The sequence below is a fragment of the Podarcis raffonei genome, chromosome 2 (genome assembly GCF_027172205.1).
Source record: "Podarcis raffonei isolate rPodRaf1 chromosome 2, rPodRaf1.pri, whole genome shotgun sequence".
Taxonomy (NCBI): Eukaryota; Metazoa; Chordata; class Lepidosauria; order Squamata; family Lacertidae; genus Podarcis; species Podarcis raffonei.
Window position 1 is genome coordinate 115,603,350 of NC_070603.1, and position 18,091 is coordinate 115,621,440.

Sequence of the window (18,091 nt, forward strand, 5' to 3'; positions counted from 1 at the left end):
TTCGTGTTTTCTAAGTTGTACATATTGACTAAAGCTCTTTCCACATTCAATACATTCAAATGGTTTTCCCGTGTGAGTTCGTTGATGTTTTCTAAGGTTTCCACTTCCACTGAAGCACTTTCCACATTATATACATTTAAATGGTTTCTCCCCCTTGTGAGTTCGTTGATGTTTTCTAAGGTTTCCACTTCCACTGAAGCACTTTCCACATTCAATACATTTAAATGGTTTCTCCCCCGTGTGAGTTCGTTGGTGTATTCTAAGTTTTCCATTTTGACTGAAGCACTTTCCACATTCAATACATTTAAATGGTTTCTCCCCCGTGTGAGTTCGTTGGTGTATTCTAAGGTTTTCACTTCTACTGAAGCTATTTCCACATTCAATACATTTAAATGGTTTCTCCCCTGTGTGAGTTCGTTGGTGTATTCTAAGTTTTCCATTTTGACTGAAGCACTTTCCACATTCCATACATTTAAATGGTGTCTCCACCATGTGAGTTTGTTGATGTTGTCTAAGGTTTCCACTATCATTGAAGCTCTTTCCACATTCAATACATTCAAATGGTTTCTCCCCCGTGTGAGTTCGTTGATGTCTTCTAAGGTTTCCACTTCCACTGAAGCTCTTTCCACATTCTATACATTTAAATGGTTTCTCCCCCGTGTGAGTTCGTTGGTGTATTCTAAGTGTTCCATTTTGACTGAAGCACTTTCCACATTCAATACATTTAAATGGAGTATCCCCCTTGTGAGTTCGTTGATGTTTTCTAAGGTGTTCACTTCTACTGAAGCTATTTCCACATTCAATACATTTAAATGGTTTCTCCCCTGTGTGAGTTTGTTGGTGTATTCTAAATGTTCCATTTCGACTGAAGCTCTTTCCACATTCAATACATTTAAATGGTTTCTCCCCCGTGTGAGTTTGTTGGTGTTTTCTAAGGTTTCCATTTTGACTGAAGCTCTTTCCACATTCTATACATTTAAATGGTTTCTCCCCTGTGTGAGTTTGTTGGTGTATTCTAAGTGTTCCATTTCGACTGAAGCTCTTTCCACATTCAATACATTTAAATGGTTTCTCCCCCGTGTGAGTTTGTTGGTGTTTTCTAAGGTTTCCATTTTTACTGAAGCACTTTCCACATTCCATACATTTAAATGGTGTCTCCCCTGTGTGAGTTCGTTGGTGTATTCTAAGTGTTCCATTTTGACTGAAGCACTTTCCACATTCCATACATTTAAATGGTGTCTCCCCCGTGTGCGTTCGTTGATGTCTTCTAAGGTCTCCACTTCCACTGAAGCTATTTCCACATTCAATACATTTAAATGGTTTCTCCCCTGTGTGAGTTCGTTGGTGTATTCTAAGTGTTCCATTTTGACTGAAGCTCTTTCCACATTCAATACATTTAAATGGTTTCTCCCCCGTGTGAGTTCGTTGGTGTTTTCTAAGGTTTCCATTTTTACTGAAGCACTTTCCACATTCAATACATTTAAATGGTGTCTCCCCTGTGTGAGTTCGTTGGTGTATTCTAAGTGTTCCATTTTGACTGAAGCACTTTCCACATTCCATACATTTAAATGGTGTCTCCCCCATGTGAGTTTGTTGATGTTGTCTAAGGTTTCCACTTTCATTGAAGCTCTTTCCACATTCAATACATTCAAATGGTTTCTCCCCCGTGTGAGTTCGTTGATGTCTTCTAAACTTTCCATTTCGACTGAAGCACTTTCCACATTCAATACATTCAAATGGTTTATCCCCTGTGTGAGTTCGTTGATGTTTTCTAAGTGTTCCATTGTCCCTGAATCTCTTTTGATAGTCAGTACATTTAAATGGTTTCTCCTCTATGTGAATTCGTTGATGTGTCCTCAGTCTTCCACTGTGACTAAAGCACATCCCACATTCCATGCATTTAAACTGTTTCTTTGATCTCCCCAATGAATTCACAGATGGCTCCATAGAATTCTGGCCATCATCTTCCTCACCTGTTTGGGAGTGGGGGAGGGGGAAGAGAATCCTGTTAAGACTTTCAAGAAAGACAAGAAAAGAACTGAACACATTTCAGTCCCAGTATGCACCTTCTCTTATTTTAACTCCTTTCTCCACTTTCCTCTCTATGTTCCAAACTTTTAGGAATGCAGGTGAGATAATGGCAAGAAAAACACATGATCACTCCATTCACACTTAATAAACTGCATTATTTTATAATCCGTGGTGGAATTGGCTTCTTAGACTTCCGGGGTCGGCGCCATCGGCAATGGCGGATTCCCTCTTTGAGGGAGTTAGCTCCACGGAAATCGGGTCTTGCCACTACGGCGAAGCGGGGACCCTTCAAAAAACCACAGGCGGGGGAAGCCTGTGATCGTGAGACTTGGCGGGCACCTTCAGCGCCCCCCCCAATTTGCAAAGGAACCCGGCTCCGGAGCGAAACGGGGTGAGAGGCGCGGTGCTGAGTCAATTGCTTCTTCCGTGGAGTGAAGCCGCACAGCTGTTGCCAGAGAGCGCTGACTTTTTTCCTGTGACAATTTGGCTATCAAAACAACTACCCGTGAGTAGGTTAAACTTAAAGATTTGAAAACAAGGGAAGAAAAAGCACTAATTTGGCACCGAAACGGAAAGGCTTAAACAGGAAGTCCGCCTTCCGTTTCTTGTAAACAGATCAAAGCAAAGACCTGGAAAATCGCTTTAAAAGGACTTAAATCCTAACATCAATACAAGAGATCTCCCTCCCTGAGTTGCAGGAGAGGGGAGGGAAGAGGGAGAAGTATTTTTGCCTGCAAAAAGAGAGGAAAAGAAACAAAGACCACCGCTTAATGCCTGGGAACGGGCTGTCAAGGGACAATAAGATTGCCGTTCTGTGAATCACTGTTACTGTGTCCCCCTAGAGGAACTTTGAAATTGTTACAACTGGCCAGGGAATTTTCCACTTTAAACCGGCCAGGGGAATTTTCCACAGCAAAACAAACTCCGGCCGTGGGATTGACCTTGAGCTTCAGATAAAAGTGTTATGGCAGACTCGCTTCAGGAAAAAACAACAAGATCTGGTAAAATTCGGCAGCAGCGAAGAGCATCAGCATCTGGCCCTTCTGCACCACCAGGGGCAGCATCTGTTCAAGTTGGGTCAAAAGGAATGGCATCTGAAGATGTTTTAGCTTTGGCAGTAGATAAGATCAATGAATCTTTGGAAAAATTAAGCAAACAAGTAGCTGAGGCAACAACTATAATTGACCAAAACACTACAAGCATCAATAACTTGGGACAGAAGTTACAGAAAGGTAGCCGTGTTGGTCTGCCATAGTCAAAACAAAAAATTTTTTTTCCTTCCAGTAGCACCTTAAAGACCAACTAAGTTAGTTCTTGGTATGAGCTTTCGTGTGCATGCACACTTCTTCAGATACACTTGAAGATACACTTCAGATACTACTGGAAGGAAAAAAATTTTTTTGTTGGGACAGAAGGTGAACTCTAACACAGAATCTATTGAGAAATTGCTGCAGGAATCTACTTTGACCCGAAAGACAGCTGAAGAAGCAAAGGAAAAGGCACTGGCCGTAGAGGAAAAGATACCACCGATATGTAGGCAACTTGAGGACCACAGGTCGATGTTGTCCATGATTGAACTGAAGGAAAGACAGACAAATTTAAGGATCAGGGCTGTACCTGAACTTGAGAAAGATAACCTAAGTGACTTTCTTATGCAGGAATTTGCAGACTTTTGGAACCTAGAGTCAGATAAGCAAGATATCAAGATAGTAAGTGCTTTCAGGCTTGGAAGAGGGGGGAGAAAGAACAGAGTGAGAGACTGTTTGATTACCCTCCGAACAAAAGAGGAGAGAGACAAAATATTGAGTCTGCATTTTCAAAAGACCTTAGAAATACATCAATCAAGAGTGGAGATATTTAAAGACATTCCGAAATACCTTCTGGATCTTAGGTCTAACTACGGAGATCTGGTGACCCTGTTGAGAAGTAATAGAATTGTTTTCAGGTGGGAATTCCCCCAAGGCCTATCTTTTACCTTCAAAGGAAGAAAGTTAAAAATAAGATCAGTGGATGATAAATAAAGATTTTTGAAAGATTACGGAGAAGATCTGCAGAAAGAATCTGAAGAAGAGCCAAGAGCATTAAAACCAGGAATACTAGACATAGCATCACTATCTTTTGGATTGGACAACTCAGAGAAAGTGATACCACCGACAGAACAAGAACAATTACTGGGTGCAGTTGGAGGAAAAGTAAAGTAACCACGCCATGGCTCTGCAACTATTAAGTTGGAATATTAATGGTTTTAACTCCCCGGAGACGAGGAAAAAAGTCTTTCATATATTGAAAAAGGAACAATTGGACTTGATTTGTCTACAGGAAACACATGTGATAAGGCTACATAGGAAAGTAGTGATCAATAAAAGATTGGGTCAAGAGTTTATTTCATCAGATAAGGTTAAAAAAAGAGGAGTAGTGATTTATGCAAAAGAGTGCCTATCACCGAAATTTATTTTTAAAGATGACCAAGGAAGATTCGTGGCAATTGAAATTCAACACAAGGAGAGAAATTTTTGATAGTAGGAGTTTATGCACCAAATGAGGGGAAATCTGAATTTTTTAAAAAGTTGCATGAGACATTGCTGCACTATATGGATTACAACATTATCATGATGGGAGATATGAATGGAGTGGTATCTACAAATATGGACAAGGCACAGAGACAGGTAGTCACTAAGGATGGCAGACTACCAAAAACCTTTTTTGAGATGACTGACAATATGGACTTAATTGACATTTGGAGAACAAAGAATCCCTTGGGTAGAGAGGGAACTTTCTTCTCTGAAGCCAAAATGACATGGACGAGAATTGACCAAATTTGGATAACTAGAGGACTGGCTCCTAAGATTCGAAAAGTGGAAATTTGCCCTAAAACTTGCTCCGACCATAATGCTGTGAAAATGGAGATGAAACTAACACCAACTGGTTCCTTCAGATGGAGGATGAATGACACCTTGTTTAGAGACGAAGAGGTTACCAAGAAGGCCCAAAAGACCTTGAGAGACTATTTCGAGATAAATATGAACACTACCATTGAAAAAAAGAGTAATCTGGGACGCAAGCAAAGCGGTTATGAGGGGGTTTCTAATTCAACAGAATGCAATAAAGAAGAGAACTCAAAATGAGAAAAAAGATAAAATTTTGGAGAAAATAAAAGAGGGCGAGAAGAAACTGAGAGCGAAACCAAAGTCACAAGAGATTCTGAGAGAAATAAAGTTATACCAAGTCCAATATATGAAAATGATGAATCAGGAAATAGAATGGAAAATTAAACAGATGAGACAAAGGACATTTGAATCGGCTAATAAATGTGGGAAACTGTTAGCTTGGCAAATGAAAAAAAGACAAAAACTTAACACCATTACTAATTTGGAAGTGGAAGGAAAGAATATACAGAATCCAGTGGAAATTAGAAAATGTTTCCAGAGGTACTTTAAACAGTTATATGCACAAGGGCCACAGAAAGAGATTGATATAGACCAATTCTTAAAAACAAATGGATTACAAAAAATCTCTCAGGAAAACAAGTCAATGTTGAACTATAAAATAACAGAACAGGAGGTAGAAGGTGCCATCCAGAATATGCAGTTGGGCAAATCTCCAGGGCCGGATGGTTTAACCTCAAAATACTATAGATCTTTGAAAGATTGGATAATTCAACCACTAAAGGAGGTTTGTAATGAAATTTTGGAGGGGGAAAAAGCGCCAGAGTCGTGGAAGGAAGCCTACATTACACTTATACCGAAAACTGAGTCTGAAAAGACACAACTTAAGAACTACCGCCCTATATCCCTGCTTAACGTGGATTACAAAATTTTTGCAGATATTTTGGCTAAAAGACTAAAAAAAGTATTAGTGGAGGAGATACATAAAGACCAAGCTGGCTTTCTCCCGGGCAGACACTTGTCTGATAACACAAGAAATATAATTAACATTTTGGAAAAAGTGCAAGTGAATATTAATACTAAAGCAGTCTTAATATTTGTAGATGCGGAGAAAGCTTTTGATAATATCTCTTGGAGTTTTATGAAGAAAAATCTTCAGGGGATGGGGGTTGGTCATGGCTTTGAAAATGGTATAGGTGCAATTTATTCAGAACAAAAGGCCAAACTAATTGTTAACAATGTGGTGACAGAGGAATTTAAGATAGAGAAAGGGACACGACAAGGCTGCCCAATTTCCCCACTGCTCTTTATTTCGGTCCTGGAGGTTTTGCTAAATATGATCAGAAGGGACCATCTGATTAAAGGTATACAGGTCGGAGCCAAACAGTACAAATTGAAAGCTTTCGCAGATGACTTAGTACTGACACTACAGGAGCCAGAATCTAGTACTAAAAGAGTATTGGAACTGATTCAAGAATCTGGTCAAGTGGCAGGATTTAAGTTGAATAAGTTAAAAACTAAGGTTCTCGAGAAAAATTTAACACCGATTCAGAAAGAGAGGTTTCAGAAGGAGACAGGTTTAACACTGGTTAAGAAAGTAAAATACCTGGGGGTTACTATGACCGCTATTTAAATTTATTTAAATTTATTTAAAGATAATTATGAGAAATGTTGGTCAGAAGTGAAAAAGGATCTAGAAATATGGTCAAATCTGAAGCTTTCCTTGTTAGGTCGAATTGCTGTTATAAAGATGAATGTATTGCCAATAATGTTATTTTTGTTTCAATCATTGCAAATTTTGGACAAAATGGACTGTTTCAAGAAGTGGCAGAGAGACATTTCTAGATTTGTCTGGCAGGGCAAGAAGCCCAGAATAAAATTTAAAATACTAACCGATGTAAAGGAAAGAGGTGGATTTGCCCTGCCAGACCTTAAACTCTATTATGAATCAGCAGCATTTTGCTGGCTGAAAGAATGGCTGCTTCTAGAGAACACAGACATTTTGGACTTAGAAGGCTTTAATAATGTTTTTGGGTGGCATGCATATCTGTGGTATGACAAGGTTAAAGCACACAAAGCATTTAAAAACCATATTGTCAGGAAAGCATTGTTTAATGTCTGGATAAGATATAAAGATTTACTTGAAAACAAAACCCCAAGGTGGTTATCACCGATGGAAGCGAAGGCTCAGAAAAAGCTCAATATGGAGGCCAAATGGCCGAAATATTGGGAGATTTTGGAACAAGAAGGAGATAAATTGAAATTGCAGAGTTTTGAGAAACTAAAAGATAAAGTGCGAGACTGGCTTCATTACTATCAAATAAGGGAGGCTTACAATTTGGACAAAAAAATTGGCTTCCAGGTGGAAAAATCAAAATTGGAAACAGAACTGTTAGATCCCAAAACTAAGATACTATCAAGAATGTATAACTTGCTGTTGAAATGGAATACTCAGGATGAAACGGTTAAATCTGCTATGATTAAATGGGCACAAGATGTTGGACGTAACATTATGTTTGCTGACTGGGAACAGTTGTGGACCACAGGTATGAAGTTTAAGGCATGTAATGCCTTAAGAGAGAATATTATGAAAATGATATACAGGTGGTACATGACACCAGTCAAGCTTGCAAAAATCTACCATTTGCCTGATAATAAATGTTGGAAATGTAAAGATAATGAAGGCACATTCTTTCACCTTTGGTGGACGTGCCCAAGGATTAAGGCTTTCTGGGAGATGATATATAATGAAATGAAAAAGGTATTTAAATATACCTTTCTGAAGAAACCAGAGGCCTTTCTCCTGGGCATGGTTGGCCAATTGGTGTTAAAGAAGGATAGAACTTTTTTTATGTACGCTACAACAGCAGCAAGAATACTCATTGCAAAGTACTGGAAGACACAAGATCTACCCACCCTGGAAGAATGGCAGATGAAAGTAATAGACTATATGGAACTGGCGGAAATGACTGGCAGAATCCGAGACCAGGGAGAAGAGTTGGTGGAAGAAGATTGGAAGAATTTTAAAGATTATTTACAGAAACATTGTAAAATTAATGAATGCTAAAATGATGTTGGAATGAAATGAAGCGGTTTTAGCAACAATGTTAAAAAGGAGTATGTAAAAATGGATTGTTAATAGATGAAAGTATAAAGTTATAATATGTTAAGATAAAGAATTAAGATAAAAACAAAGAGGGAAAGGATTTGCTGAATTATGTATTCGAACTGGAATACAAAAAAGGGAGGTGTGAGGAGGTCAGGGAAACAAGTAAATGAAAGGCAAGACATGGAAAGATGGATTTACTTTTAATTGTTTTTATTTCCTCTGTATTTTGTATCTTTTGTTTTCTTTTTTCTATTTTCTTATTACTTTTGTAATTTCTTCTGAAATTTTAATAAATATCATTAAAAAAACAAAGAGAATCCTGTTAATAAGACTTTCAGGAAAGACAAGAAAGGAACTGAACACATTTCAATCCCAGTATGCACCTTCTCTTATTTTAACTCCTTTCTCCACTGTCCTCTCTATGTTCCAAACTTTTAGGTATGCAGGTGAGATAATGGCAAGAAAAACACATGATTCACACTTAATAACTCCATTCACACTTAATAAACTGCATTATTTTATAATCTATGGTGGAATTGGCTTCTTAGGCACATCTCTGTATTTCTCTTTTTCCAGGGAGGAAAGGATCAGAGGCTCAAGTAGCACTCTCTCGTATGACTATGTTACTATGCCACATGTAACTGTTAAAATATTGCAATATATTAGAACAGGCACCCCCAAACTTGGCCCTCCAGATGTTTTGGGACTACAATTCCCATCATCCTTGACCACTGGTCCTGTTAGCTACGGATGATGGGAGTTGTAGTCCCAAAACATCTGGAGGGCCAAGTTTGGGGATGCCTGTATTAGAATATAAGAAGAGCCTGCTCATTTGGGCAAAGGCCCACCTAGTCCAGCATCCTGTTCTCACAGTTGTCAACTAAATGCCTGCGGGAAACCAGCAAGCAGGATTTGAGTACAAGAGCCCCCTGACTTCCTGTGCTTTCAGTCTAATCCTCTTTTTCAAGCTATCCAAGTTGTAGGCCATCACTCCTGTAGGGTGCAAGTCCATAGAAGTCCATTTAGAGTATTGCTCATATTTTGGGCAATAGAATGAAAGGTGTTTTAGCAGAAAAAATTCATGACAAGCAGGCCTGCTTTCTACCAGGACGTCAGATGAAGGAGAATATAAGGAATATAATTGATATTATTGAATATTTGGAAGTAAGAAATGAGAAAAAAGCGGCCTTAATGTTTATTGATGCTGAAAAGGTTTTTGATAATGTTTCATGGGCTTTTATGAAAAAGATAAAAGAAAAAATGAATTTTGGGGAAGCATTTGGGAGAGGAATTGATGCAATTTATTTTTACCAACAGTCTATGCTGATTGTTAATAAGGTTATAAAAGAAAAGTGTAAAATAACGAAGGGGACAAGACAAGGATATCCCCTATCACCATTATTATTTATTTTGGTATTAGAGGCCCTGGTGAGAGAGAAAAAGTGGAGAAATTAATTACAGGAATAACAGTAGAAAATAAAGCATATAAATTAAAAGCTTCTATAGTTCACCTTGTAATTACAGTAAAGGATCCCATAAATACTCCACCAAAGGTAGTAAAAAAAGATACAGGACTTCGGTCAGGCCGGAGGCTTTAAAGTAAACAAGAATAAGACTACGTTTTTGGTAAAAAACACAATGGAGCAAGGCCAAAAGGAATTACAACAGAAAACAGAGTTAGTTATACATAACAAAGTCAAATTCTGAGAGATTTGTTTGACAGCTAAGAATATTAATATTTTTAAAGACAATTACAAGAATGAGTGGAAAGAAATAAAAAGAGCTTTAGAGATATGGGGAAGAATGGATTTATAATTTTGGGGAAGAATATCAGTAATAAAAATGAATGTATTGCCAAAAATGTTATTTTTATTCCAATCAGTCCCGGCAATAGGCAACGTAGGATGCTTTGAAAAATGGCAAGGAGATCTATCTAGGTTTATCTGGAAAGGGAAGAAACCAAGGATAAAAAATAAATTATTAACAGATGTAAGAGAGAGAGGAGGTTTTGCTCTGCTGGATTTGAAACTTTATTATTAAGCATCCTGTATCTGCTACAACCAGGAATGGGATGTAGGAATCAAGCCTAGTCAGAGGAATTGGCCACTCTCCAGGCACCCGGCTTGAGTTCCTTGTTGACCTCCCCGTCTGCGACTCCCGGCAAGATCAGGCGAGATCTCAATCGGCAATCCTCCTCTAAAGTGAGAAGAACACACCAGGGAGGGGAGAGAGACAGACAGAAATGTATTTACATGCCTTTACATTGGAAAACACAGATACTGTATTTTAGACCTGGAAGGACATGAATTATGGATAGCATGGATATTTATGGTAGGAAAAAGCCTAGGTGCATAGAGCTTCTCAGAATCATAGAGTAAGTAAATCAATTTTTAGGGTATGGGAGAAGTATAAAAATTTGTTTGAGTAAAAAACAAGCTGGTGGCTTTCCCCCTTGGAAGCAATATCTCTGAAAAAAAGTGAATATGAGAATTGGCCGACTTATAGAGAACTCTTAACTGAAGTTGAAAACCAACTGAAATAAAAAGATTTTGAAGAGATAAGGGAAGCTGTAACTGACTGGTTACAGTATCATCAACTAAACAATATCTTTAAGATAGATATGAAAAAACTATTAAAAGAATTGTGTCTAGGTGAAAAATTCCAAAAAGGTATAAATGCAATATATGACCAACAGAAAGCAAAAATTATTATTAATGGAGAGTTTGGAGAAGAAATCAACATCTTTAAAGGTACAAGACAAGGATGCCCCCTATCCCCAATGTTATTTACAATAGTATTAGAGGTTCTATTAAAGAAAATAAGGCAGGACAACCAAATAAGAGGAATAGCAGTTGGTGAAAAAAGATACAAGTTAAGAGGCTTTGCAGATGATGTTACAGATAGGTAGCCGTGTTGGTCTGCCATAGTCAAAACAAAAAAATTTTTTTCCTTCCAGTAGCACCTTAAAGACCAACTAAGTTAGTTCTTGGTATGAGCTTTTGTGTGCATGCACACTTCTTCAGATACACTATAAGATACACTTATCTGAAGAAGTGTGCATGCACACGAAAGCTCATACCAAGAACTAACTTAGTTGGTCTTTTAAGGTGCCACTGGAAGGAAAAAAAATTTTTGTTTTGCAGATGATGTTATGATCACAACAGAAAATCCCCTACAATGTACACCTAGAATATTGGAATGCATAAACGAATATGGCAGGTTAGCAGGATACAAATTAAACTATGGGAAAAGCAAAATACTAGTGAAAAATATGGAAGAAAAAGATAAAGTGAAATTACAAGAAATTACAGGATTGGAAATTAAAAAGAAAATAAGGTATCTTGGAATAAATTTAACAACAAACACTATAGACTTAAGTAATGAGAACTATGGGAAAACATGGAATGAAATAAAAAATGACTTGCAAGTATGGGGGAAATTAAATCTTTCCTTACTAGGGAAAATATTGGTAATAAAGATGAACATATTACCAAGGATGATGTTTTTATTTCAAAGTATCCCAATACTAGGAGGAGATAAATGTTTTAATAACTGGAAAAGAGATTTGGCTAAATTCGTATGGTCAGGGAAAAAGCCAAGAATAAAACACAAAATAATGATAGATAAGAAGGAGAGAGGAGGATTTGGTCTCCCAGACATAGAGTTATATCATGATGCGGTGGGTCTGACCTGGCTAAAAGAATGGATCAAATTAGATGACTCAGATGTATTGGATTTAGACGGAATAGAGACGAGATTTGGATGGCATGCCTATCTAATAGATGAAAAAGTCAAAGTACATAAAGGCTTCCTAGGGCATATAGTCAGAAAATCTATATATAAAATATGGGAGAAATATAAAAGACTCCTAGAACCGAAAACTCCCTGGTGGGCATCGCCAGCAGAAATTGTCGCAGTGAAAAAATTAAATATGAAAGAAAATTGGGTTACCTATAAAACTGTATTAAAGGAAGAAAAAGGAGAATTGGAATTAAAGGATTATACAGAAATTAAAGCTCACATTAGTGCGAAAAACTGGAAAAGTGGTATTGTACTGACAAAAATAGAGTGGCTTGCCAAATTATTGGAGTCCTACAATATATCCAAAGCAATGGGAGAAATTGGAAGGATCTCAAAAGAGAAGATAGATAGGGACTGGAAGGTGTTTAAAAGATACTTGCAAAACCATATCGAAAAATCAGAACTCCTATTAGAATAAACAAGTTCCGTTTCAAACACTGAAATACTAAATAAGATGGATAACAATGTGTAATAGAAAAAGAAGTATGAAATTAGGCTAAAGGTGTGTGAAAGAAAGTAATAGAAGTGGAAAGAAATTGCAGTTGAGTAGATTGGAAGTCTAACACAAAGGTGGGGTGAGGGGTGGTGGATGGTGATGGGAAAAGGAATTATTTGTGGGATTGAGTGTAAGTATGTTTGAACACTTTTAAGGATTGTTTGAAATGTATGTTTGTAGCTTGTATATCTGTAATATATGTGGATTAATGATGAACTATTTTAACAATAATTTTTTTAAAAAAAAATTAAAATAAAAAAGGGTTTTAGTTATGAGACATCACAATTTCAAAAAGAACTCTTAGGAAGTAACATAAAAAAATCTGTCTAAAATGTATAACTTGCTCCTAGAATGGCATACAAAGGATGAACAGGTCACTTCAAAGAAGAAGTGGGTACATTTTGCTATATGTGGTGGTTATGTAAAATAACAGTATTATTTTGGGAAATGGTATATAATGAATTGGAAAAAAATGTTTAAAATAATTTTTGTTAAGAAACCAGAAGTTTATTTATTTGGAATTACAGGTACTGAGATCCCAAAAGACCAGGAAAGACTATGTATGCGACAACAGCTGCACAGATGTTATTATCTCAAAGATGGGAAGATGCAATAATCCGAACTAGGGAAGAATGGTGAGCTAAACTGCTGGACTCTGCCGAAATGGCAAAATTAGCCATGAGACTCAGGAATCAAGAAAACAAGGACTTTAAAAAAGAATGGGGAAATTTTATAATTTACCTATGAGATTACTGCACACAAATCAAAACGTTAGCTGGACTTTAGGAATCACTTGTAAATAAGTTTATGGACACTTTAGATAAATGAGAACTGTGGAGAATGTATCTATACAGTGGTACCTCGTGTTACGTAACCCTCTGGTATTTTTCCGGGTTTCGCCGCTCGCACGCGTAGAAGCACTCTATTGCGCCGTGTGCGTGTGCAGAAGCGATCCTCTGGTTTGCAAAAACCTCGGGATCTGTCATTTATAATGCTATAAAAACATTATATCAAATGTTTTTGATATAAACTTTTATTTGTAAAAACCAATAAAAATATTTCAAAAAAAAGGGAAGTCCATAGATTGACTATGCTTCTGTTGATTCATCATTTGCAAACCCAGAAATAGGTGTTCCTGTTTTTGAAGTTTGCCGCGGAAACCGAACGTGCTCCTGAGCTCCATTTTTACTGTTGCGCAGCAAATTTAAGTGCCCCCCATCCTAATTAATGCTTTTTTTCATTCCGTTTGACCCCTGAGCAGCTAATTTTAGTCGTCTCCATCGTAATTAAGGTTTTTTTCATCCCATTTGTTCCCTTGCACAGCTAATTTAAGCCCCCCCCCCCATCAATATTCAGCCGTTTCTGGTTGCAGTGTTCTGAGGTGACATTTGCTGCTTTAGTTTTTTCCTATTTTTTGCATTTTTGTTTGTGTGGCTTTTTCATTTTTGACCGAGGCTTAGTTTTTTGATTGATTTATTGATTGATTGACTGTGGAAGGGGATAAAAGCTCCCCATTCAAACAATGACTATCATCAATGCAGGTACGAATTTTTTTTTTAATTTTTATCATCTACAATACTGTCTTATTTATTTTATGGTACAGAACATTGATTATTGCTTTCTTTTTATAGATCAATGGTCTTGTTAGATAGTAAAATTCATGTTAAATTGCTGTTTTTAAAAGTCTGGAATGGATTAATCCATTTTGCATTACTTTCTACGGGACAGCACGCCTTGGTTTTGGAACGCTTTGATTTTGGAAGACTTCTGGAACCGATTAAGTTTGAGACCCGAGGTACCACTCTAACTCCTAAGATTTAAAATCCTGGAGGGAGAAAATATGCCCCCACTACTTTATGAAAGGGATTCAAGAAACAAAGAGCTGCTTTGGAGAAGGCCTCACCCCTTCCTTCTTCCTGTCAGGAACTTCCTTCCATTTGTCTCCTCTCCATCTTTTCCTCTTTCTCCCTCCACCATCCATCTATCCCTGTCCCCATCTCCTCTCCCCTGGAACTCACCAGATTTCTCCAAGGGTCCTGGGAGGGAATGCTCAGAGGTTGTGGGAAGGGATGTGGGAGAGAGCCTGACCAGGTCAACCGTCCATCTTCCTCCTTCCATCCTGGCCAGGGTTGCAGGTTCAGTCTCAGCTAGGTTTGCAGGTTCAGCTTCCTGAGGAGCGCAGAATCCAGAGCAAGTTGCAGCTTCCTGGGAGGGAGGGAAGAAGAAGCCAAGGGAGTCTGAGAGCCCCTGCAGGGATTCTCCTGCCCAAGACATTCTGCTGCCCCTGGAGAAGCCCCAATTGGGTACCCCCTTCCCAAGAGCCCCCACCCATTTTCAAACACCTTTGGCAATTCCTTTCATCACCTCCTTTCCTTTTTTATTTATTTTATTTTGTGTATTCAATCTTTATTGGTTTAAAATCAACACACACACACACCAAAAGCTTATAAATAGGAAAAGAAACAAAACAAAAAAGCACAATACATTTCTTACAAAAAGAAATAGAACAATACATCACGAATGCAGAAAATTATTCCAGCCATCAACTTCCGACTTCCTTGATATAGGTTATTTATTTTCTTAATTAGGTAAAGGTACGCCTGACAGTTAGGTGCAGTCACAGATGACTCTGGGGTTGCAATGCTCATCTCGCTTTACTGGCCGAGGGAGCCGGCGTTTGTCCGCACTCAGCTTCCGGGTCATGTGGCCAGCATGACTAAGCCGCTTCTGGCGAACTAGAGCAGCGCACGGAAATGCCATTTACCTTCCCGCCGGAGCGGTACCCATTTATCTACTTTTGATGTGCTTTCGAACTGCTAGGTTGGCAATTTTCTTAATTACTTGCCTCTATTTTTCAATAAACTTTGTCTTTGTTAAATCTTGTCTGAATTCTTTGTACCTTATTCAATTCCGAGAGTTATTCAAAGCATTTTAAAGTTTTTATAAGGGGACACAGTTCTTTTAAATACTGCCTATAGAGCTCCCATTCCCTTTTAAACTTTTGGGTCGATCGATTTCTTATCTTTTCCGTCATCTGTGCTACTTCTATATATTGAAGGATTTTTACTTGCCACTCCTCTTCTGATGGAATTTTATCTCCTTTCTATCCCTTGGCAATCAGCATCCCCACTGCAGTTGTTGCATACAAAAAGACCCCTTCCCAGGAGCCCCCACCCATTTTCAAACACCTTTGGCAATTCCTTTCACCTGCCTGTCCCACCTCCCTTCCTAAGGCTGGCATGGTATGCACATTAGTGGCCTGAGAGTAGATCCCATGGAACATAAGTGTTAACCTGCAAAGGACTGCTCTGAATACATGGGTGGCCCTTGCATGGAGAAGAAGGAAGCCCCTTGCTTGCATCTGGACCCCCTGGGACAGGCGGGGGATCCGCCCACTGCTCCCTCTGCCCTCATTGCATCCTCCTCTGCCCTCCTGCCCTGCAAACACCCTTTGCTCTTGTTCCTCAGGGGAGAGAGGCAGAAAGAGCCTTCAAACCCATCCGTTTCCTCCTCTGCAGCCCAATGAGAGGGGAAGGAGCTGCAGCGTCTGGTTCACTTCAGATACACACATGGTAAACACTGGGATTGTGAATGAACACGTCCTCTGCCTTCCATGCGGTGGGAGTGGGGGGGGGGTAAAAGTGGTGAGGAGACCCCCCCCCAGTCCTTTTGGGAAACAGGAGTTTTGGTCAGGAGTAAACAACTTAGATGGCAAGTTCACAAGAGAAGCACTTTGGAGCACTGCTTGCTCTTACTATGTGTTTGGACCTAGAGGACAACATACACGTTTACACCACGGGATTCCTTACAGAGGGCACTTCTTTAAATTCAAAGGCCATTTCTACAAAATGGAAGTATTCTGCTGGCAGCCCTATGTAGGAAAGTTTTCGATGTTTTAAATTTTGGGGTGTTTTTGTTGGAAGCCGCCCAGAATGGCTGAGCCAACACAGTCAGATGGGCAGGGGGCAAGTAATGAATTATTTATTCTTATCCTTATTAGTATTATTCCCTCCTAAGCCCGTCCTGTTATGCCTGCTGATCAGAGACTTTGTCCCAACTCCCCCCCCCCTTGAACGCAAGAGGGCTTCCTATTTTTACAGCTATTCTTCACATTTCTATTCTGCCCTTCCTCCAAAGATCACAGGGCAGCTTACAAGAGAAAAACACAGAGATGCATAGCAGAGTAAGAAATAAAAACGAAAACCCTCCCGCCCCCCATGCAGGTGTGCAGTCCAAAGATTGTTTAATGAGCCAAACCCCTGCGAGAAGAGCAAGACTTTCGCCTGTTGCCTAAAGATAAGGTCCTCCTCCGAGGGGTCTTCTGCTGGGGTATACATATTAAAATTAAAATTAATACTATTATTAAAACGATCCTGGCCAGCAATGCCCACCCCTCTCCCCTTTCCCGCCTCCTTCCCTCCACCCCCTTTGCACCAGATCCATGCAGGAGGAAGCTTCTCCCCCCCCCCTTCAAGGCCCCGTTTTAAGAAAACAGCTCCCTTTCCTCCCTTCTCTTCTCCCCGCCCGGATCCCGTTCCGGGGCTTCTCATCCTGGACCCCCTCGCAAAGCCCCTTCCCTCCTTCCCCGCCATTGGCTTTGCACTCACCCGACATCCTGGGCAGCGGGGGCGGGAATGGGAGCCCCCGCGTGGGAGGCAGGGCGTGAGGGCGCTTAATTAGGAGGCTTGATTTGGAAGAAGCCCCTCCTCCGCTTCCGCAGGATGCAGCCCCACTTCCGGCCTCCTTCCCTCCCTCCTTTGCAAGTCCGGAGATTATCTCTGCTGGTGAAGCTATAAGTGGAGGCAACTCAGAGGAGGAAGGAGAAGTTTCTCTCCACGTTCAGCCTCTTGTCTGTTATTTGATAATTGGGGGAAGGAAAACCTTGCAGCACCCAACCAATGGGAAGATGAGGGAGGGAACGTGTGCATGGGGAATATAAACTCATTCTGTGCCCCAGCTGGACTGTGCCTGCTTTGGAGCCCCATATTGTCCTCAATAAGGGACGCTGGTGGCTCTGTGGGTTAAACCAGAGCCTAGGGCTTGCCAATCAGAAGGTTGGCTGTTCGAATCCCCGTGAAGGGGTGAGTCCTGTTGCTCTGTCTCTGCTCCTGCCAACCTAGCAGTTCGAAAGCACATCAAACTGCAAGTAGATAAAGAGGTACCTGTTGTAAACAAAATCTGCCCTTATTCCCTTATGGGGGACACAAGAGCCGTTGTAGAGTCTTTTGCAGGTTCTCCATCGGTAGGAGAAAATAACAGAGGCCAACCAGAGAATATTGAGAAGCAAACAGCTAGTAAGCCAGATCTTTATTGAACTGTTGCAACAGGGTGGTCCCCTCACACGCAGGAGAACGGAGGAGGACCCAGAACAAAGGTGTGCCTGCCCTTCCATAGACCTTTTAAATTCCCTGCCCTGGAGCTCAAGACCACCCCTCCATACATCATACCTACATCACAGAAGGGGTGTAACCCAAGACCACCCCCCACAAACATCATACCTACATCACAGAAAAGGCGGTCTACAACAGAATTTTGAATTTTGTTGTTTTTCATGCTGCCAGGTTATGTGATAATGCCTTATCTGATTGCCTTTCCTGGTAGTCTGGCCATTCCTTTGAGACGGTGATTACTCAATTCCTGAGACAATGGGAAGATTCCCTCACCGCTCCCTCCTTGCAGAGAAAACATTTGGTCAGTTTTGGGGTCAAAATGGTTTCAGGGCGGTCTTCCTGTGCTGATCCAGACACGTGGTCCACATATCTATGTATG

The 18,091-nt window shown here is 39.8% G+C and overlaps 1 protein-coding gene and 1 pseudogene across 1 annotated transcript; both read right to left on the minus strand.

Annotated features, from left to right (window-relative positions):
- LOC128409011 (oocyte zinc finger protein XlCOF6-like) overlaps positions 1 to 18,091 on the minus strand; it is a 45,611-nt pseudogene that overhangs the window by 478 nt on the left and 27,042 nt on the right.
- Positions 74 to 17,305, minus strand: LOC128409016 (oocyte zinc finger protein XlCOF6-like). Its single transcript, XM_053379173.1, has 3 exons — positions 16,930 to 17,305; positions 14,341 to 14,527; positions 74 to 1,973 (listed from the first exon to the last, which is right to left on the minus strand). Exons 2-3 carry the CDS (start codon positions 14,438 to 14,440, stop codon positions 127 to 129), a joined length of 1,947 nt encoding a protein of 648 aa, XP_053235148.1. The 5' UTR covers positions 14,441 to 14,527; positions 16,930 to 17,305; the 3' UTR covers positions 74 to 126.

Bases quoted from the DNA above. Each gene is read 5' to 3' on its own strand.
- LOC128409016 (XM_053379173.1), bottom strand. From the start codon at position 14,440: ATGGAAGGAGGAAGATGGACGGTTGACCTGGTCAGGCTCTCTCCCACA. The intron at 1,974-14,340 runs GTGAGTTCCAGG...ACTCCCAAACAG, and splicing joins AGGACCCTTGGAGAAATCTG to GTGAGGAAGATGATGGCCAG.